The sequence below is a fragment of the Lagenorhynchus albirostris genome, chromosome 9 (assembly GCF_949774975.1).
Source record: "Lagenorhynchus albirostris chromosome 9, mLagAlb1.1, whole genome shotgun sequence".
Classification (NCBI taxonomy): Eukaryota; Metazoa; Chordata; class Mammalia; order Artiodactyla; family Delphinidae; genus Lagenorhynchus; species Lagenorhynchus albirostris.
Genome location: NC_083103.1, coordinates 69,555,954 through 69,578,965, shown reverse-complemented (window position 1 = coordinate 69,578,965; position 23,012 = coordinate 69,555,954). Strand labels below are relative to the sequence as shown.

At 44.0% G+C, this 23,012-nt stretch overlaps 2 protein-coding genes across 3 annotated transcripts in view; both read right to left on the bottom strand.

Annotated features, from left to right (window-relative positions):
* The window catches only part of PANX1 (pannexin 1), a 56,176-nt gene extending 52,346 nt beyond the window's left edge, over positions 1-3,830 (bottom strand). For both annotated transcript variants that reach the window (XR_009542222.1, XM_060157893.1), the window contains exon 1: positions 3,305-3,830. Coding sequence is in view for 1 of the 2 variants with exons in the window: in XM_060157893.1 (XP_060013876.1) it covers positions 3,305-3,485 (181 nt within the window). In the remaining variant the exon portion in view is untranslated. The remainder of the gene's footprint in view (positions 1-3,304) is intronic.
* A 7,345-nt stretch (positions 3,831-11,175) lies between these two features.
* The window catches only part of HEPHL1 (hephaestin like 1), a 92,923-nt gene continuing 81,086 nt past the window's right edge, over positions 11,176-23,012 (bottom strand). The window contains 5 exon segments of the mRNA XM_060157892.1: positions 11,176-13,045; positions 13,141-13,212; positions 13,677-13,839; positions 18,578-18,717; positions 20,043-20,265. Coding sequence (XP_060013875.1) covers positions 12,843-13,045; positions 13,141-13,212; positions 13,677-13,839; positions 18,578-18,717; positions 20,043-20,265 — 801 coding nt within the window. The 3' untranslated portion in view covers positions 11,176-12,842.

The window sequence follows — 23,012 nt, the reverse complement described above, 5'->3', positions numbered from 1 at the left end:
TGTACACATAGTGAAGGAGGTTTATGAATCCTTTACCATGAGAAGGTATTTAGGTACTATCTGTACAATAAAATACCAAAAAAAAAATTAACAAAGAAAAACACGTATGTATCAGTAGCCTCTCTGGATAGCAGGCATCTTTCTGGAAAGGGACCAGGAGGCTCCCTTGGTGCTTTGCCTTTAAACGTGAGCTGAGGATGTGCTGTTTTGGGACCTTTTCCCTGAGACCCTAAGTATTAGCCCATTCTTACAGACACCCCTGAAGAGAAGAATCAGCTTTGCCACCTGGTACATGCTGAAGGGCAGCCTGAACCCATTTCCCAAGATGTGCCTACAGCGGCCACGACAGAGCAGATGACTTAAGCCACCTGGCTGCTGGCTCGGAGGAAACAAGAGGGGAACTGGGAACTGACAGCACTGGAAGCAGCTGCAGCTCTCTCTGTCCCCTGGCTCACTGGGGCTGGCCCAGCGCCTGCCCTGTAATGACAGCAGCAGAGCAGAGCTAACCCTGAGGGACCAAGTCCCTCTGTCCAGAACTACAGCTGCCTGCTGGGAGGGCAGCAGGGAGAGAAGGCTCCCTGGGCGGACCAGACACCCTTCCCCAGGGGTCCAGTGGCTGCCCCTGCTGCTCATCTGGTCCAGCCACCCTGGCACCGGGCATGAAGCATCCTGGTGGGAGATAGGAGCTCTGCTCTCCCAGCGTCTCCTAAGATACCAGGCTAGGGCACCAGAGAGTCAAAGCAGTCCCTGAGGGAGGACATCTCGGTCCCAGGTCCTGAGTAGCCCTAAGCCAAGGGTACTGCTGACCCATCAAAAGACCCCAAGAATAAGAATCCCATTCAGAGTCTGGTCTGTTGAAAAGTAGCACGCTTAGGGAATTCGTTTTTTCAACAATTTAGATAAATACTCCTAGAATTTCAGAGTCTGAAGGCCATGTAGCCTAATTATGCTTGTATTCTACACAGAGTTGTCACTCAGCTATTTCCTAAACTAACTCACTAACTCTCTCTCGATATAGATACACCTCCAGGGGAAAGGGGCTGCACCTCTAGAGGCATCTGGGGACAGGTGTGGTAGAAATGAAGGTCCTTCTGTGGCACAGAACTCTGGTCTCCTGCGCCTGCCATATGGCGACATTGGTGTGTTCCATGGAGCCACATGGAATGACACTCATCCACCTTCCACTGAGCCTTTCAACATTTCAAACACAGCTTCTTCCTTGCCTAAAAATACTGCAAAAGGAAATGACTGCAAAAGGAAATTTGAGGTACTTGCAATACAACCTATGCTTATAAGTCAAGTGGGGCAACTGAACGGGGCTCATCATGAACGGTAACCAGTCCTCCCTCCTGTTATCAGATGGCGGCTCCTCCGTGACAGGGTCCATGTCTCCCTGACTCCTGGGTCCTCAGTGCCCAGCACTGGGTCCAGCCCACAGCTGGTACTCAAGAAACATTTGCTGAAGGGAAAGATTATCTCCAGGACCCATGCTACTTGGTGGTTTTCCTTCCAACCGGAAGCCTCAACTCCCGGCCATCTGGAAGGCGGAGGGAAAGCCTTGACTATATCTATGCCTGCCCAATGACAAGGAAAACTGAAGACTACCTTCCAAAATGAATTTGGCGGCTTCCTGCCAAGTTGAACAACTTAGCGGTGTGGATCACAAAATCAAGCTCACTGTAACCTTTTTCTAACCAACTCTTCCCTCAACTTCACCATTTCCATCAATATCATTCTCCAATCACCCAGGCCTGCAGCCTTTCTGATACCTCTGATCAGTCTCGGCCCTTTGTGGCCGATGAAAAGCTAGGGGCCAAGAGTGGATTATTACTCCTTGATCTTGGAAATTTCCCATCCTTTCCCTTCTAGTCTTGGCACCCACCCTCGCACAAGACCTCAGCTGATGCCTCATCTTTATGGCATCCTCCCTAGCTCCAACTCCCCTCTTTCACAGACCCTACATGTACCCTCAGGTTATTACTTATTAAGGGCTGTTTTCAACCAGTCCAGCCTCTGCTCAAATAATAACTTTGTACTTTTTATTTATTTATTTTGCAGTTCGCGGGCCTCTCACTGTTGTGGCCTCTCCCGTTGCGGAGCACAGGTTCCGGACGCGCAGGCTCAGCGGCCATGGCTCAAGGGCCTAGCCGCTCCGCGGCATGTGGGATCTTCCCGAACCGGGGCACGAACCCGTGTCCCCTGCATCGGCAGGCGGATTCTCAACCACTGCGCCACCAGGGAAGCCCAACTTTGCACTTTTTAAACCATCAAGTCTGTACTCCTCTGTTCTCACTAACCCAGGCCCTTATTCACTCTCATATTCCAGGAACCCTGACTAATCCTCCTGCCTCAGTTCGGACACTCCTCACTGTTTCTCTCCTTCCAGGAACACGTACTATTCTTTGACATCCCAAAATCTTGGCAAAGGTCTCACCTCTGCTTATCCAAATCCCACCCACAGGCAGGGGCTCAGCGCCAGCCCAATCTTTCACATAAGCTTTCCCCATTGTCCAGCCCCACCGGCCTCCTTCCCCACAGAGCTGTGTCTAGCCTCATACACGGCCTTCCTCTTGACTCACAGACACTCTCTCCTGCGCTCAAAGTCAGAAGAGATGATGAGGAAGACCAGCTGCTTATTAGCCACGTGATCCTGACCAAACCACCAGACTCTCTGAATCTCACAGAACTGTTATTAGGATAAAGGAGAGTTTACAAGAAAGGGCTCGTTCATCTCACATTCAAAATAAGGCCGTCCAGGTAGAGGATTTGGGTATCCCTTCTAATACTGGCCAAGAGCAGTTATTTCCCATCACTCACAACCCTGCAGAACTAAAGTCTCAGTACACATCAACTAAATGTATGATAAGGGAGAAAGCACTTTTCATGGGCTACTTTTCTTCACGTCCTCCGATTAGCCACTCGGGAGCTTCTCTGATACAAATTTTGGGTGACCGCAGAAATGTGTGGGAGGGAAAAGAGAGGCAAATCTGGTGACAACGGCGCCGGTCTTAAGAGTGGGACTTGAACACTAAGCCAGAGCCGGGATCAGTGGGCAGCAGGGAACAAAAAATGGGTAGCAGGGATGCGAGAAGGGTCCACAGCAAGGGGGGGGCGGGGAAGGGAGCACGCGAACAAAGAATGCTTCGGCCCATCAACTCGGGCTACCTTCCTTCCCAACGTTCACGCCCATGACAACGGCGGGCACCGCCAGGGACGCGCGGTTAAATCACTTCTCGCCAGAGACCCGGGCACCTCTGATAACGCCGGCCCAGCCCGCCCCGGTGCCGCTGTCCCCGGGCCTTACCTATCGAGATTTCCTGTGCGAAGGCCAGCGAGATGAGCAGCAGCGGCAACCCCACGGCGATGCACGTGACCATCTTGTCCACGGCCAGCTCCAGCCGCAGCCCCTTGAACTTGGGCTCCGAGGGCTCCTTCAGCAAAAAGTCTGAGAAGACGTACTCGGTGGCCAGGTGAGCAATGGCCATGGCTGCGGCGCACGGGGCTGGGCCAGGAAGGCTCGCAAGGGCAGGCCCGGGTACCGCCGGCGTCGGGAGGGCGGCGCGGTGCCTTCACCCGGTTACTGACTGGGCCCGCGGCTTTCGCTTTCCCTTTGCCGGCTCCCCGTTTGCGTCCACATCCCACTGGTCTTTGTGTCTCGAAGCGCCGCAGCTGTCTTCTCTGGGGGCCTGGCCTGGCGGGTCCCGGGATTGCTTCGGGCGCACGGGATCGCGCCTGCTCCTCCGCCGCGGGCCTGGGGCAGAGCCGCACTCGCAGGTCCCCGGGATGCGCGCGCCCGAGGGCGCGAGACTCAACCGCGGAACAAAGCGCTAGCCTCGCCGCGGCTCTGCCGCTGCGCCCTGGCGACTTGGAGTTTCCGGAAGCTGAGGCGACGCGGGGCGGGTGGGCGCGGCAGCATCCCGCGACACTGGGATCCACCCCCAGCAAAGGGAACTTTCCGGCGAGCGGTACCTCGTCAAATCCTCGCGCCTCTCCCAACCTCATTCTCTCCACTTCCTGGCACCCGGGATTTTTGAAATCATTTCTGAAAGCGACCTGTTACCCAGTGGACAGGATGGCCCCCTTTTACGCCTCACCCCCAACATTTCTACGTGGCGGAATCAGGTTAAAAGGAGGTGCAAACGCTTCAAAGAGCAACGGGGCCCTAAAGGGCTATCGAGCGGGTTAGACCAAGCCGGTGCGGAAGAGGGAACGCTGGACTCTTCCAGAAGCACTGCGGGACTGGGAGGCGCGGGGTCAGTGGTGGTGAGCCCTGCGTCTGACTAGGTCTCAGGTGTCTGTGCTTAGCCTCCTGCTTTCCCCGTGGGAGCCTCGGTCTGGGAGCCAGCAGTGGGTGTCTGCGGGAAGCGGGTGTTGGGGGAGAGCTACTTCTGAACGACTTTCAGGTAGTGGATGCTGAGAAATAGTCAAGAGACGCTCTAATCAGCAACATTTGGGGCAGACAGCACCTTTGAACGTGAGGGCTCCTTGGGGCTGGGCTGCGCTTTCTGCTCTTTGTACATGGGCAGGTCCGTGCACGCAAGCCTCTTCTTTGTGCCCTCAACTGCCATATGTACATCTCCACCCTGCCCTGCCCTCTGAACCCTCATCCAATGGCCTGCACCACTCTCCACTTAGATGACTCACAAGACCAGGACCACACAATGGCCAGGACCGCAATCCTTATGCTTGTCTCAACCTGAACTCCAGTCTTCCCCATCTTGCTCAGTGCGCTGCCATCCACCGGGATGCCCAAAGCAGAAAACTGGAGGGCCCTGTGGAACGTTGCAGTCTCTCCCCGGGTGCCATAACCAATTTCCAAATCCTGCGGCGTCTCTCTCCTAAATGTAGAAAATCTCATAGTTTTTCTCCACCTGCGCTGCCAACGCTCCTTGCCGCCATCCTGTCTCCTAACCGCATACAGGTTATGTACCCTGCAGGCCCGCAAGCCATTCTCCCCCATGGCTGCCAGAGGGAGCTTTTAAAAGCTCCCGTCTGATCCTTTCACTCCCCTACTTAAAGTGTACATTGTTTTTAGGATAAGATCCAAATTTCTTACCATGGCCACTGCCTGCCTTATCAGCTTCACTACTTTCCGGTCAGTTCTTCAAGTTAGCCAGCCCCATGCCTCCTCCAGACCTTCCCCTGCCCAAAACACTTCCACGGTAGCCTCTTTGCCTGGCCAACTCAGATTCACCCTCCTGATTTCTACTGGTTGTCACTTCCCAGGAGAGTCTTCCCTGAAAATGCTAAACTAGATTAGGTCCCTTTGTTAAATATTCTTGTAATACTAGCTGTGGGCCTTGGGAAAGTTACTTGCCCCTCCTGTACCTCAGTTTTTTCTTCTGTAAAGTGTTTATACTGCTTAGGATTGAGATAAAGGTCAAAAGAGTTAATATAGGGCTTCCCTGGTGGCACGGTGGTTGGGAGTCCGCCTGCCGATGCAGGGGACACGGGTTCGTGCCCCGGTCCGGGAAGATCCCACGTGCCGCGGAGCGGCTGGGCCCGTGAGCCATGGCCACTGAGCCTGCGCGTCCGGAGCCTGTGCTCCGCAACGGGAGAGGCCACAGCTGTGAGAGGCCCGCGTACCGCAAACAAACAAACAAAAAAAGAGTTAATATGTGTAAAGCGCCTAGGACATTGCCCGGCAATTGATGAGTGCTATGTAAATGTTATCCATTACTGTTGCCCTCTATTTTTCCTTCTTAATGAAAATCACAATTATAATTCAACAAATATGTGTTTGTCCATTTATTTAACATTTGTCTCCCCCTTTATATGGTAAGCTTCATGAGGGCAGGTCTGCACCCATGTATACCAACCACTCTCATCTCCAGCACTTAGCACAAATGCCTGACACATAGTAGGTATTTTAATAAAGGTTTATTAAATGAAGGAAGATGAAAATCTTTCACTTTGAAAATTGTTTAAAAACAGGTGGCCCAACTTACATTCATTTTGCCATACATTCAACGCATGTATTAGAGGGTAGTGATGGGCCAGGTGTGGGCTCGATGGATGGGGAAGCAAAGATGAAGTGCCGCATTCCATTTCCTTAAAGATCTCATGGCTTAGTAAGAGAAATAAGGTATGTGCACAATTAACTATGATACAGGTTAGAAAGTGTAAGTAATTTGAGAAATGTGGGGTATGCCGAGCGGTGTGCATAGAAAGATGGGGCCTGGTGGGGTGCGTCCGTTTGTGGCAGGCAGAGCTGGCACAGGAACTTTCTAGGAGGGAGTGAAAGCGGGAAATAGGAAGTGGAGACCTTCCCATTAGGAAATGGGAAGTGGAGACCTCTGACACTGGTATAGGGAAGAGGAAGGTGAGGGAGACAAAAGGGAAGGGGTTGGGGCCGGAGGAGGTAGCCTGGAATTTTTTTTTCAGTAGGCATTAGAGAGGTTTTGGACGGGAGTAATATACAGAGAGCTGCGCTTTAGAAAGATGTCTTCCAGCCACATGTAGAGTGGATTGAAATGCAGAGTGGAGGTGGAGAGGCCAGGTAAGAGGCTGCTGAAATTTTGCACATGAGAAGTAATCAGAGCCCAAACTGGCCCCTTGTCTTTGAGAACAGACATGAATGGCGCAGAAAAGAGTGGTGGTGCACCCCCAGCCTCCTGTCCGCATGCTGTGGGGCTCAGCACCTCTCCCACCCGGTGCCCCAGATGGCATCATCAGGGCACTGGCTGGGGAGGGGCTGACCATGACCCTAGTGGAGCCCCTGGCCAGAAAGGCCTGGAGCCGCCCCTCTCCCCTACATTAGGTGCTCAGCTGAGAGAAGAAGAATTAATTTTTCTGGTTGATTTTCTCTTGGGCCTGGGATGCTGGCCTGTGAAGGGCCTGGGGGGTGGCGGGACAACTCAGGAGGGAGCTGGGGGTGGTGGTGAGAGAGCCCTGGGACCTGGGACCCTTTGCTGCAGTGCTGCAAAGCTTGCAGGTGGACACACCTCTCCTCAAGCTACAAAATACAAAGAAACTCTATGGGACTAAAAATAACTGTGTGCATGCACAGTTGAGGCAAATTCTGGACCAAAAGATACAAAAGACAAAAACAAAAACAACTCAGCTGCCACTTCTGAAGAGCAGGGAACAAAAACAGGGTGTTGGGAGCAAAAGCAGGGTACTGCGCATGCCTCCTGCACACAGCACCACCTAAGGGGTGGGCAAGACACCCAAGCCACCCCCGCTCTGGCCTGACCCCTGGACACACCCCTACCCTCACCCCATATGAGAGCAAGCAAGCAGGGGAACCTGTGGTTTGCTCTCACTTCCCCCTGCTACAGCAGCGGCCGCAATAAAGCCTTCCTGAATTTCTTGTCTGGCCTCTAGTCAATTTCTATTGATTGGGGAAGGCCAAGAACTCTGGTCGGTATCAGTGGAATAACCAGGTCTCCTCCAAGCCAACCCCACCCCCCACCCCCAGGTCCTGGGCCGGCGCTGGGCGGGGCTCTCCCCATTACCTCAGCCACAGCGACAACGTGACCGTATTAACAAGGTACCGCCGAGCATATCAATAAAGATTATCCTGATTAAAAAAAAAAAAAGTGGTGGTTAAAGGAGCCATTTTTCCTACTGCAAAAATCAGATCGAATAATCCAATGTGTGCCAAGTTTCTCTGGCAGGAAATGAGAAAGTAAGGGCCTGGGTTCAACTCCTGGACTGGCTACTTACTTGCTATGTGACCAAGGGTATATCACTGAGAATCTCTAAGTCTCAATGTCCTCATTTGCCAACTAAGGGTAAGACCGCCTACCTCATTGGGTTGTTCTAAGGATTACATGTGATCATATATGTAACAGTGCCTGCCACATCATGGCAGATTTTTTTTTAACTTCTTTATTGGAGTATAATTGCTTTACATCGTTGTGTTAGTTTCTGCTGTATAACAAAGTGAATCAGTAATACATATACATATATCCCCATATGCCCTCCCTCTTGCATTCCCCTCCCACCCACCCTATCCCACCCCTTTAGGTGGTCACAAAGCACCGAGCTGATCTCCCTGTGCTATGCGGCTGCTTCCCACTAGCTATCTATTTTACATTTGGTAGTGTATATATGTCCATGCCACCCTCTCACGTTGTCCCAGTTTACCCTTCCCCCTCCCCAGGGCACTTAGCTTTTAATAGCTGTCACTACCAATCTCAGGAGTTTAAGGTGTCACATGACAGTATGTATAATGTTGCTTTTTTAAAAAATAAACTTTAATTTTTAGAACAGTTGCAGATTTACAGAAAAATTGAGTAGATGGTACAAGACACCTGTAGCGGTTTCCCCTATATGGTACATTTGGTACAATTAACAAACCAATATTGATAAATTTATATTAATTAAAGTCTAGTTTATTGAGATTTCCTTAATTTTTACCTACTATCCTTCTTCTGTTCTAGGATCCCATACAGGGATACCATATTATTTTTCGTTGTCTTGTCTCATTAGCTCCCCTTAGCCGTGAAAATTTCTTAGGATTTCCTTATTTTTGATGACATTGCTTTTTATAATTATAACATGCACTTAGGGATTAAATAACACGTCCTCCTCCAAATCCTCCCTTCCCCCACTCCTTGTCCCAGTGTCAGTAGTTAGAAGGCCAAAGCAGCTGTGGGCTTCACAGCTATGGTGCCACAACTGGTTTTTGTTTGCTTGGTATCCTCGACAATTGACATTTGAATATGAGCTCTTTCATGACCAAAATAGTCAAAGTCAAGATAGTTAAGCCCTGTTCTGCCTGTTCAGTTTATATATTCATTTATTCATTCAAGTAATATTTGCTGAGCAACTATTATGTATCTACACTATGGTCTGTGCTGGGGATGCAGCAGTGAGCAAAACAGGTCTGGGGTCCTTGCTTCCATGGAGCCTACATTTCAGTCAAAGAAGCAGACAAAAATCAAACTAACGAGTAAAATGGATATGTCCCGTGATATGTGCTACAAAGGAAAATAATGGAAATTGGAAATAACACTTTAGAAAGGGCAGTCTGGGGAGCTCACATCTGAAGTAGGAAAGGCAGGAAAGGGGATGAGGGTGCTAGAGAGAAAGCATTCCAGGCACAGAAAGCGGTAGGTGCAAAGGCTCTGAGGCAAGAAGGAACTAGCAGGCACAGGAACTGATAAAAGCTGGAGCAGAGAGGAGCCAGAGATAAAGTTGGAGAGGTGGACATGTTGGGCAGCCAAATCAGTCTGAGTCTTACTGACGAAGGTAAGGAGTGCAGATATTATTGAAAGTGAAGTGGAAAGACAGTAAAGGAGATTCACCAGGGAAGTGATGTGGTCAGATGTGGAAGAACACTGCTGCAGCTGTGTGGACTGTGGCTGGAAGGGACAGGAGTGACAAAGGGAGAGACTGGTTAGGGGACTGCTACCGTGATCTGCTTGAATAGGACTTGTAGTTTGCAACCCAAGGAGGAACACATTTTGAATTTATCAGCATAAAGATGGTTTTCAGATCCATGAGGATGAGTGAAATAACCTATGGAGAGGGTGTAACAAATTACCACAAACTTCGTGGCACACGTTTATCCTCTAACGGTTCTGGAAATCTGAAGTCCGAAATCAGTTTCAATGGAATAAAATCAAGGTGCCAGGGGGACAAAGCTCCCTCCGGAGGCTCTAGTGGGGAATGCATTCCCATGCCTTTTCCAGCTTTATTTTTTTTAACATCTTTATTGGCGTATAATTGCTTTACAATGGTGTGTTAGTTTCTGCTTTATAACAGAGTGAATCAGTTATACATATACATATGTTCCCACATCTCTTCCCTCTTGCGTCTCCCTCCCTCCACCCTCCCTATCCCACCCCTCCAGGTGGTCACAAAGCACCGAGCTGATCTCCCTGTGCCATGCGGCTGCTTCCCACTAGCTATCTATTTTACGTTTGGTAGTGTATATATGTCCAGCTTTTAGAGCAGCATTCCTCCATCTCCAAAGCTAGCAGCTCAGCATCTTACTTCAGTTGTCACAAAGCCTCCTTCTGTAGTCAAATCTCCCTCTGTCTCTATCTTATAAGAACATTTGTGATTACATTTAGGGCCAACCTAGGTAATCCAGTATAAACTTCCCATCTCAAGGTTTTTAACTTAGTCATAGCTACAAAGTCTTTTTGCTATATAAGATAACATTCACAGGTTCAGGGACATGGAATCTATGGAGATATTATTCAGCACACCCCAGAGGGCAAAAGGGAGAAAAGGGCCCAGTTCAAGCCCTGGGTCATGCTAACATGTAAGTCAGAGGGAGAAGAAGGACCTAGCAAGAGACTGAGAGGGAATAGCCACTGAGGAAGAAGCAAGGCTGGCAGGTCATGTTGTAGAGCCAAGGAACTAGAGGGGATCTAAAAGCAAGGAGCTGCCAATGGTTACTGAGATGTCAAGTAAAATAAAGATGGGGAAGAAGCCACAGGAAACGGAATCATTTCCATTATGATTATTATGGTTCTTATGGTTTTGATAACAGCAGATTGGGACGCAAAGTCGGGGTGGGGCAGGGCCCTCTGGATGGGAAGCCATTGGAATGGGTGGAGGGATGCATAGGGTGAGGTGATATAGACAATGTGTGGGCAGTACTTTCAGTTCTGCTATCAAGGGCCCAGAGAAGCTGGGTTGGAGGAGGTTATGGAGTTAAAGGCAATGGCTCTTTGTTTGTTTTCTATTTTTAATGAAGGGTATTTTTGATGACTTCATGCAAGAGGGAAAACTGAAAAGTGAGGGAATGAAGTTCTTGGGAAAGCAAGAAGGGATGAGGTCCAGAGTTAAGGGAGAGATTGGCCCTGCTAGGAGCAGGGACACTTCTTCTGTTGTAACAGGAGGAAAAGATGTGTATAAATGTGGTTGATTAGAATGAAGAAATGTGGTACATTTGAGGAAACAACGTCTGGGGAGAGTGTGTTATCTGTAGAGATATATTGTTACTTTGTTTCATTTCTTCTAACGAGTATAACTAGGATAGTTGGTAAATATCTAAAAGATAATTCTCCTTTAACTAAACGTCTGCTCCAGGTAAAATAAATTACCTATCACTGTACCTGGGGTAGGGGGTTGGAAAAAAAACATGCAAATAGCCATCTTTATGATATGTGAAACTTTATTAAAAAGAGAAACGGTATAATCAAACTACTTTGTGGTTTCATTTTCATTAAAAAAATAACCTAAGAGAAAAGGAAAAAACTTATAACTAAATAATTTGTTGTCTAGGTGAGTTATAAGTCTGTCATTTGTCATGATTATTATTATGAAATTATACAGCCTACACATGTCTGAAAACTGTAGAGCACGTACTACAAAATCTCATTACCAGTGGTTAGCAGGCTGGAATTCAAAATCCTTGGGTACCATGTTTGATATGACATTCAAGCAGATTATGAACAGAACTATTAGCATTCGCATCCTGTTTTATGTAAGACTATAGCCTCTATCAAAATACCTGTTTCCCCTCACCAAGATGAAGATGAGAAGGTATGAAAAGTCCCTCCACCAGAGTATTTTTTAGGTCCTACTTGTTCACCTGGACAGCCAAATGATCCACTGTTTAGGCAGATGGACTAGTATCACTCATCTGGCAGCAGCGTGGGCTAAAGGCAATTTCTCAGTCTAGTAATAAATGTTGCTTTTATCAATCTTACACCTAAAGCTTAGGCATGCATATAGAGAGTATGGATTGCCTCGTAATGGGTTGAGTTTAGTTGTTCAATATTTTATTTTGTATTTGAGACTTGAAAACTGTAATACATATCTCAGAGCTGACTTGTTGGTTTGAAAAATTGCCACCAGGACAATTTTGCCTTTTCTCTCCTCTTCCCATCAGAGGCTATGTTTTTAAGAGGCATGGACTCAAGGATTTTGTGAGATCCCTTCTCCTCCCAGCCAGTCAGCTGCATCGACTAATTCTTCCTGGTGTTTTTTTACATGATGAGACTGTCTTTATTCCATAAAAGATGGAGACTGGGGAAGATCCTCCTAACTGAATGAAAAATCAGACTCAAGATTCAAGGTCAGACTTGCCTCCTGCAAAGTCCTCCCTCCCCTTAGAAGCTCCCACTAAACTCTCAGGGAGTGTCTTGACTCACAGTGGGAGAACTAGCCTGCTATTTCAGATCCCAGCCCTCCACATTCTGAAATACAAATACAAATTCTCCAGCCGATTTTTGAAAATACAAGCATTGCCACAGAAACATCTTGTAAAAATGTGTAACATGAAGTGAGTCGTAAACATTTAAGTATCTCTACAGGTTTGCATAAAAATGGCAGAATTTTAAAAAATGCATATAACTCTGCCTTTTGTAGCAAACAGTGCACAAGCTATTTATATGAAAGAGGAAAAGGCCAGGGGAGCTGGCTAAAGCCTCCAAAAATTTCATTTGGTCAAATTCTATCAGCAGATACTGATTTAGACATTTTCATGAACTCCTCAGAAAGTTATTTTTCCTGGAACCACTAAGGGAAGCATGTTTCATAACAACGTTGAAAAATCAGCGCCATTCAAGTTAGATGTCTGACGCAGTGTAACTCTTTCCCGAAATTGTCCATCTAGAGAATTTGACGGTTTGTTAAGGAAGCACTATCTAATCCAAGAATTATGAAAGAAAGAAAACAAAGACATCTTTCAGAGGGTCTTCCCACTTCAGCGAATTCATTCAGAGAACAGACTGGGTCAGTTTTCTCAGTCATGCCCACCCTTCCTTTTCTCTGTTTTATCCTGAAGATTATCCACAGCCCCTTTAAAATAAATAAATAAAAGCAAATTGCTTTGAATGTGTTCCAGAGGATCAGAGCCTGATCCAGGAACAGTGTCAGACTTCCTTGGTGAACGAGACCCCGGTCCATTTTCCCTGCTGAGGAAGACGAGCAGGTCACAGAGCATCCGTGGGGAGCGCACAGGACTGGACTTCCTGATATGCCACCCGCTTCCTTGCAGAGCACAGTGTGAGGGAGAGAATCACCGTGACAACCAGAAGGAGGAGTCCGATGATGAAAAGGATGACCAAGGCTGCTTTGGCTCCTCTGGGACCCAGATTCTTGCCGAAGAAGTAGAGCTGCTCCTTGCCAGGTTCTTCTGCGCAAAAGAAAAGTAAGGTGTCAGGCCTCTGCCTTTCCCTGGGGAGTGAATACTGACCATTCACGTGCAGGATTGGGGGAGGGTATCAATACCATTAGAGGGCGCTGTGGCTGGGTGGGACGCTCCTCCAGAAGGAGGCTTGGTGGAGTAAGGAATCCTGTTGTCTGGACAAAGAAGACAATTGGATGGTTTACAAACAATAGGAGTAGATTCTTTTCATGACATGAGTTGTTTCAGGAGTTATGTCATTTCACCAACAAAGACTTTATCCCACCAGTATCTGTAAGTCTTTGTTGGATACTCACTGTGCTACTTCATGCCAGTACACATGCTGTTCATACCCCATCCACATTGCAAGCTTCTGCTCACCTGTTAAGATTCATCTATGGAACCTTGGCTCATGTGTCCAAACTGTTAATCATTGCCTCCTGCTGCTGTCACTGAACCCTGCACTCTGCACTCTATCTTGGCATATGTCATATTCTATTATGGTTAAATGTCTGTCTCTCTTACTTGACTCTGAGCTCCTTGGGGAGCTCATGCCTCCTATGTTCTCATGCCTCCTATTTTCAGGGTCTACAGGAAGCCTGGTGCTATCTAAGTCAGCATCACCGACAGATAACAGTACCGATGTTTTGAAGGACTGTGTAGGTTGTCTCCATGCCAGCATGGATGTGGTCAGATACATGACAATGTAATAACCATGTCCCTGGGTGATCCACAAACAGTTCAATGGTTTGGAATGTCCCGGGAAAGAGGTTATATACATCTCCTCGGTAAGATTTATCTATCTGTGGAAAGAAGGGAATAATAAGGATAAGAGCAGAAATCAATAAAATCAAGAATAGGAACATAATAAAGATAAATCAAGGAAGCTGGTTCTTTGAACAGATCGATAAAATTGTTAAACCCTGTGGAAGCCAGCTTGTGATGGCCCCCAAGGATCCCTGCCTCCTGAAACTCATAACATTTGTAGTCACCTCCTACATTGTCTGAGGGTTGGTCCTTGTAAGCAATAGCATATGGCAGAAGGCATGGCATTCTACTTCCAAGAGTCTTAGACCCTCTCTCTCACTCTCTCCCCTTGGATCATTCACTTTGGGGAAAGCCAGCTCCCATGTCATACCCACATGGTGAGGAACTGAAGCCTCTGGTCAATAGTCCTATGAGTGAGCTTGGAAGTGGATCATCCAGCCTCAGTCAAACCTGATGACTGTAGTTCCAGCTGACATCTTGACTGTAGCCTGATGAGAGGTGCTGATTCAGAACCAACTAACTAAACTATTTCCAGCCTAACCCAGAGAAATTGTGAGATAATAAGAGTGTGTTGTTTTAGGTCACTATGTTTTGGGGTGATGTGCTACGCAGCAATAGATAACTAATACAAACCTCTAGACAAACTGACCAAGGAAAACTTTAAAAAACACAAATTATAAATATCAGAGATGAAAGAGGAGATATCACTAAGACTTTATAGACATTAAAAAGGATAATAAAGGAATGTTATGAACAACTGTTTTGTCCATGAATTCTACAACTTAGATGGTATGGACAAGTTGCTTAAGATGAAAACTACCAAAGTTCACTCAAGAAGAAATAGATGACCTGAATAGATTATCTATTCAGATTAGATCTATTCAGGTTATCTGTTAAAGAAACTGAAATTATATCTATTAAAGAAACTGAAATTCTATTAAGACCTTCCAACAGATTAAACTCCAGGTCCAGATTGCTTCATTGGCAAATTCTACCAAACATTTAGAGAAAAAAATAATACCATTTCTAAAAAACTCTCCCAGAAAACAGAAGAGGACAGAACACTCCCAACTCATTTTATGAGGCCAGCATTAGCCCAATTCTAAAACCAGACATATAATTTACAAGAGAAGAAAGCCATAACCAATATTCTTTATGAACATATATGCAAAAATCCTTAACAAAACACTAGCAAACTAAATCCAGCAATATATAAAAAAGGATAGTGCATCATGACAAAGTAAGGTTTAGCAGGGAATGAAAAGCTGGTTCAACATTTGAAAATCAGTCAATGTAATTCACCAATAGACTAAAGAAAATAAAATATGATCATCGCAATAGATGCAGAAAAAATAGGATTTAACATCTGTTCATGATTAAAACCCTCAGCAAACCGAGAATAGAAGGAAACTTCTTCAACCTGGTAATGGGGTCTACAAAAACCTACAGCTCACTTTATATTCAATGGTGAGTGACTGAATGCTTTCCCCCTAAGATTAAGAATAAGGCAGGGATCTCTACTTTTGCCACTAATATTCAACATTTTACTGGAGATCCTGGCTAGTGCAATAACACCAAAAAGGAGCGGGGGCGGGGTGCACACAGATTGAAAATAAAGAAATAAAACCATCTCTATTCACAGACAACATGATTTGCCATGTAGGAACCCCCGCCCCCCAAAAATAACCGTCTACAAAAAGAAAATCTACAAAAGCTACTAGAATTTGTCAGCAAAGTTGCAGGATACAAGGTCAATTATACAAAAATCAGTTATATTTCTATATACTGGCATGACAATTAGAAATTGAAATAAAAAGAATACCATTTACACTATCACAAAAACCCATGATATTGGTAATAATCTAACAAAATATATGCAAGATCTGTGTGATGACAACTACAAAACATTGATGAAAAAATCAAAGAAGTTCTAAACAAATAGAGAGATATGCCATGTCTGTGGATTGAAAGTCTCAGTATTGTTAAGATATCAATTCTCTCCAAATCAGCGTACCGATTCAATGCAATCTCAATCAAAATCCCAGCACAATTTTAAAAGCTGATTCTAAAATTTATATGGCAAAGATCTAGAACAGCCCAAACAATCACCATCTGATTTCAAGACTTTTTATTACACTAAAGCAATCAAGACAGTGTGGCATTTAAGAAAGGACAGGCATATAAATCATATAAATCAGAGAGCCCAGAAATAACCCACATGTATATGATCGATATGATTTTGACACAGAGGGAGAAAGGATAGTCTTTTTGTTGAAAGGTGATGGAAGAATTGGACGTCTAGGGACTTCCCTGGTGGTCCAGTGGTTAAGACTCCATGCTTCCAATGCAGGGGGCATGGGTTTGATCCCTGCTTGGGGAACTAAGATCCCACATGCCGTGGTGCAGACAAAAAAAAAAAAGAAAGAAAGAAAAAAAAGAAAACTTGGATGTCTCTATGCAAAAAATAAACCTTGAACCACATATAAAAATTAAGATGGACCAGAGACCTAAATATAAAACCTAAAACCATAAAACTTCTAGAAGAAAATCTTTGTGACCTTGAGTTAAACAAAGATTTCTTAGACATGACACCAAAAGCATGATCCATGAAAGAAAAAAAATGATAATTTGGACTATATCAAAATTAAGGATTTCTGCTCTTTGATAGATAATGTTAAGGGAATGAAAAGATAAGTCACAGACTAGGAGCAAATATTTACAGATCATATAGATAGAAAGGATTTGTATCCAGAATATATACAGCCCTCAAACTCAACAATAAGGAAACAAACAATCCAATTTAAAAATGGGCATAAAATTTGGACATCTCACCAAAGATTTGCAGATGGCAGGTGGTAGAAAAGATAATCAGTATCATAGCCATTAGGAAAATTCAAATAAAAAACGAGATACCAGAATATACTTAAATGTTTGGCTAAGAAAAAATAAAGTAAGAATGGAAGATACCAAGTGCTGATGTGGATGTAGTTGTGGTCAAGTGGTACTCTCATATATTTCTGGTAGGCGTGCAAAATGTACTGCCTCTGTGGAAAACAGTTTGGCAGGTTTCATAAAGTTAAGCATCTACTTACCACGTGGCCTAGCAATCTAACCCCTAGATATTTTCTCAAGGAAAATGAAAACTTAAGTTCCCACAAAAGCTTGTATACCAAGGTTTATAACGACTTTATTTTTACTAACCCCAAACTGGAAACAACCCAAATGTCCCTCAGTGGGGGATCAGATAAACAAACTGCAATACATCCATACGATGGAATATTGCTCAAAGATTGAATGGAAAAAATTGCCGTTACAACAAGGTGGATGCAATTCAAATGCCAATACAAAATGAAACAAGCCAGATTCATAATGCTACAGACTATATGATTTCATTTGTATGACATTTCAGAAAAGGCAAAACTATAGAGACAACAAATAGTTCAGTGGTTGCCAGGGGTTAAACATAGGGAAGTAGACGACTCTAGAGGGTGCAAAGGGGACATTTTAGGGGGCTGATAGAGGTGTTCTGTATTTTGATTAGTGTTGGTTACACCACTGTATGTGTTTATCACAACAGAACTGTATACTAAGTAGCGTGCATTTTACTCAGTGTAAACTATAGCTTAATTTAAAATATTTATGTATGTATGTAAAATAATTTTATATGTATGTAAAATAATTGTATGATTTTATAAATTTTACTAAATTTTAATATAATTTTAAAAATGCGGATTGAAAAAGCCAAGTTCTGAAAAGCAGCATAGCCATTTAATATGTGAAACTAAAATCATTGTAGGTTTAAGATACTTGGGATCTTAAACTGTGTTGAATGAATATACAGAGGGGAGAGGATATTAGGTGTTTCATTAGTCGCTGTTCATTCCTGTATAATTGGAAAAGGAGCAGTGAAGGTTTTCCCTGCAGATTAGATGTGATTATTCTTTTCTATTCTACTTCCTTGTAGACTGCACAGCTCTTGAGATGACAGAATATTTGGACCTTATCCCTGAGATTCTGATTCATCAGGTCTGGGGTGGGGCCTGGTAATCTGCTTCTTCAATGGCTCCCCAGGTGATTCAGCACAGCCAGCACCACCCATACGGTGTAGCTTGATGCTCGAAAGGCAGAAAGCCACACATGGTCCAGCCCAGCCCACTAGGGCAAAAGTCAAGGTAAAATTTTGGGCCCAAGCCAAAGCTTGAAATATCTCCTTTACTAGAGAAGACTATTCTGTTGGCTAATCACATAGGAAACAAATGGAAAAAGGGAAGGGAAAGAGAAAAGAGAAAAGAAAAAAAAATAAAAGAGGAAAAGGGACAAAATACTATGGGTACTTTCATATACGATACTCCAGGTCAGAATTATCCCCATATAACTGATGAGAAAACTCATCTGAAGCTCAGAGGTTTTTTACTGTTGTGGCCTCTCCCGTTGCGGAGCGCAGGCTCTGGATGCGCGGGCTCAGGCTCCGCGGCATGTGGGATCTTCCTGGACCGGGGCACGAACCCGTGTCCCCTGCATCGGCAGGTGGACTCTCAACCACTGAGCCACCAGGGAAGCCCTCAGAGGTTTTTTTTTTTTTTTTACAAGCATAATAAAATACATATTAAGAAATATCTACCAGTGGAAGGACACAATCATATTTTTCTGTTCCATTCTCTAATATTCACTAACACCCCTCACAAGCCTTATTGCCAAATAACTCTCTTTTCACAATGGAAATATATTGAATCTGTTAGTAAGTCTTCCTCAAAACACTTTTCTTACACTTACCATGAAAAGAAAGCTCTCAGCATGATAATGAATTGTGTGTATGTCCACTTCACTTCCTATTCCTAATAGATACCAGTTTGTCATTGTATTTTCATTCATGATGAGGCCATGGAGATTCCCAAAAATCTTTCCATTAATAGCTAAGAAGGTAAAAAGAGAACAGCCTTTGATTAGTGATGATTACTTAATCTGGTTTTAGAACTGATTCAAGAAGATCTTTAGGTCACCAATATTTTCGTCTGCCTGGTAAACATGTAATAATCTCACTCACACTTGCCAATGTCCCCACCATCTAAGACCCTAAATTCAGAGTACTAAGAAATCCCTATAAGAGATAGCCAGAAAAGAGAAATAGTAGTTTGTTTTTAAAAGCTATCTCTTGGGTAGCAGTACATGTTGGTTGGAACATGCCAAATAGGCATATTCCCTTTATGGGATGGATTACCGCCTCATGTGTGAGGTCGCCAGATTTATACCATTCTACAGTTGAGTGGACAAAAGCCAGAGAATTAAGTTTATATAAATCAAAACTGAAGCAATTAAAAGGTATTTCCTTAATATTTCACTTTCTGAGAACTAGTTTGGGGCAAGTTCCTAAACCTGGCTGAATCTCCAAAAAAAGGAAAACTTCACATGGGCTGAACCCATGATCTGACAATTACTAAAGCAAGCTCAAGTTGGGCTGACATGGCGGGGACGTTCACTCCTCCGCTTTCTACTAACTTTTTATTCTTTGCATCATGACACAACCAAATGAGTTACATTCATTAAAAAGAGAGAGCCTACTAAGAAACCTTTGGGAGAGGGAGGCAAAATTGTAGGGGAAAGAGTAGCTGAATCAGAGATCAGGCTACTATATTCTAATCAATGTTAGCAATCAACTAGCTTTGTTATCTTGGGCAAGACCTGTTTTTGCACACTTTGGGCCAAAAGGAGATCTCGGTGAGAGATGATAGGTATGTCAATTAGAACACATTACTTACACTTAAAAAAAAGAAGTACCTTAAATTTCAAAGAATTAAATAACATAGACACATTAAAACAGAAATTTGGTGATGGTGTTTCATGTTCCAGAGACAGTTAAACCAGCCCCTCAAATTTGATCAACTAGAAGTTATCCTGTATTCTTACAGAAATATACCAAAAAGTGATAATTCATTTCCTAGGAATTACTTTACAGTCTGATAGTTTAGGGATCCCAGCATTCAGAGATACAGCTCCCTAAACAGTTGGTCCAAAACCTCATTGGATCTTGCGGGCAGCCAATAAATGGCTTGTCTGGTTCCCTCTGAAGGAAGGCTTTAGAGGACTTTCTTCAGTCCAGGTGCCCCTGGGAATAAAGAAGGGCTCAGAGAGGGAGGCTGGGACCTTGCACAGATTTCTGTGAGCTTATCTCGACAAGAGGGAGGCTGGGAGCTTCCACAGATTTCTATGAGCTTGTCTCCTTTTTAAACCTGTGATATACCATGCATTTTGTTGCTCTCCTCAAAATCATCAGAGGGTTTAAAATCTCGTGGATCTTTATTAAGATACTTCTTAATATTGTCATCCAGATACCAGGATTCATTCTCATTAAATACCAAAAACAAGAGAACAAATTCAGAGTCAACGTCGCTTCTTCTTCCCTTTTCATTCAACACTCCTTCCCTGCATGTAATCAGAGGACCCATCAAACCACTATAGGTATCCTGAAAGAAAAATAAACTGAATTAGAAGAGCCTTTGAATAATTTAATAACACTGATTAATTGCTTGTAAGAAAGTCATTGTAAAAATACGAAAAGACTATTGACCAAGGAATAAGTACTAAGAAATCCTGAAGAATAGGGTGATCTTTGTGAAAATTTAGGACTATTTCTAAAAATTTGCTAACAGTGAGCGCATTTTTTTTTTTTTTTTTTGCGGTACGCGGACCTCTCGCTGTTGTGGCCTCTCCCGTTGCGGAGCACAGGCTCCGGACGCGCAGGCTCAGCGGCCGTGGCTCACGGGCCCAGCTGCTCCGCGCATGTGGGATCTTCCCGGGCCGGGGCACGAACTCGTGTCCCCTGCATCGGCAGGAGGACTCCCAACCACTGCGCCACCAGGGAAGTCCAAGAGTGAGCTTTTTGAGGGCTGAGGCTGTGTCCTTCACTCATAGCTGACTCTCCAGAGCAGAGCCCAATGTCTACTACATAGAAGGTGTTAAATAAATATTTGTTGAATAAACAAATGCTTATTTTTATTTTCCTGTGTGCTTTTCAAGTGAGACTGTCTTTTTTTATAGAAGTGTAGTTCATTTACAATGTTGTGTTAGTTTCAGGTGTACAGCACAGTGATTCAGTTATGCATATATACATATATATATATAAATATATAATATTCTTTTTCAGATTTTTTCCATTATAGGTTATTACAAGCTGTTGAATATAGTTCTCTGTGCTATACATTAGGTGCTTGTTTATCTATTTTATATGTAGTGTGTATCTGTTAATCCCAAACTCCTAATTTATCCCCCACCCCCGCTTTCCCCTTCGGTAACCATAAGTTTGTTTGCTATGTCTGTGAGTCTATTTCTGTTTTGTAAATATGTTCATTTGTATCATTTTTTTTAGATTCCACATACAAGTGATACCGTATGATATTTGTCTTTGTCTGTCTGGCTTACTTCACTTAGTATGATCATCTCTAGTTCCACCCATGTTGCTGCAAATGATGTTATTTCATTCTTTTTAATTACTGAGTAATATTCCAGTGTGTGTGTGTGTGTGTGTGTGTGTGTATATATATATATATATATATACCACATCTTCTTTATCCATTCATCTGTTGATAGACATTTAGGTTGCTTCCATGTCTTGGCTATTGTAAATAGTGCTACTATGAACATTGGGGTGCATGTATCTTTTTGAATTAGAGTTTTCATCTTTTCTGGATATATACCCAATAGTGGGATTGCTGGGTCATATGGTAACTGTATTTTTAGTTTTTTAAGGAACCTCCATACTGTTCTCCATAGTGGCTGCACCAATTCACATTCCCACCAACAGTGTAGGAGGATTCCCTTTTCTCCACACCCACTCCAGCATTTATTATTTGTAGACTTTTTGATGATGGCCATTTTGACTGGTGTGAGGTGAAACCCAAGTGAGACTGTATTTATAGGTATATACAGATGCTTATATTCCACATCGTATGGGTAAAAGTTAGCTGGATGATTTAGGAATTGATATGAGCCCATGGATGACTTCCATGTCAACTTACTCAGCCCTGAGATTTCTTTTGATGGAAAACTCCCACATTTTCAACTGCATATTAGCTATTCTACCTGGATGTACCTCTTGCAATAATTCAATCTGCTAAGCATTTCTAAAGTGAATTTTAGTATTTCCCTCAAACCATTTCCTTCTCCTGAATTCTCTATTTCTGCTAATAGCACTATGATATTCCTTGTCATTTACTTCAGGAAACTTGATTTCAGTGTTTACTTCCTCCATCTTCCTCACTCCATCCCATCTCATTTGCTATCAAATCTTACATTTCTTTTCCCTTCACAATGCTTCTCCATTCTGTGACTTCCTTTCCATTCTATCTGCCATCCTTCTAGTGTAGGATATTAATACCTCACCCTGGACTAGAAATTGGCTCCTCTCTGGTCTCTGCTCTCCGCACCTCCAGCTCATCCTGTTGACAACCATCAGATTAATGTCATCACTCCCATATCTAGAGGTCTTCAGTGACTTTCCAGTGATGGTCCTACTGAATAAAAGACTAATCCTCGACAGGTCCTGAAGCCCCTCATGTGCTCTCCCAGTGGACTTTTCTAGCTTATGCTCCCTTGCTGCTTTCCTTTTCTACCCTAGATGATAGCTACATGGGGCTCTCAACATTTCCCAAACACACCTTCTACTTCCCTATTTTCAGCTTGACTCATGATGTTTTCTCTTCCTAGACTCTCTTCCCAATGCCTCCTCTATAGCCCTGCACTCCTATAAAACTCACCAGATTCAGAGTTGTAGTATCATTATGGGTGTGCACACGTATTATTTTCCCCAAAGATGATAAGTTCCTTCAAGACAAGAATATTTGCAGCCCTCATAGTACTTGGTGGGGTCATTTGCGCATCACAAGGGCTCAATAAATATTTGTTGGGATGCACAAAGGAACCAACACATAAATGTGGGTTTCCCATAATTCTAATACGTAAGTTTCTTTTTCAAGTGTCTGGTATGTTTCTCCTGAACTCTTGTGCTCTCCAATACAACTCAAGGACATTAATGCAGCCATCTAATATTTAAAACGAAGGCTAAGATAATCCCTCACTTTTTAGAATAATGGGCAATGTTCACATTTTATATCAGATATGACCTTAATTCGGACTTCGATTTATGAAGTATAATTCTAGACTAGTTGTTTTATATACACATACCTGATTCAAGTTCAATATTGAATCTTTGCCT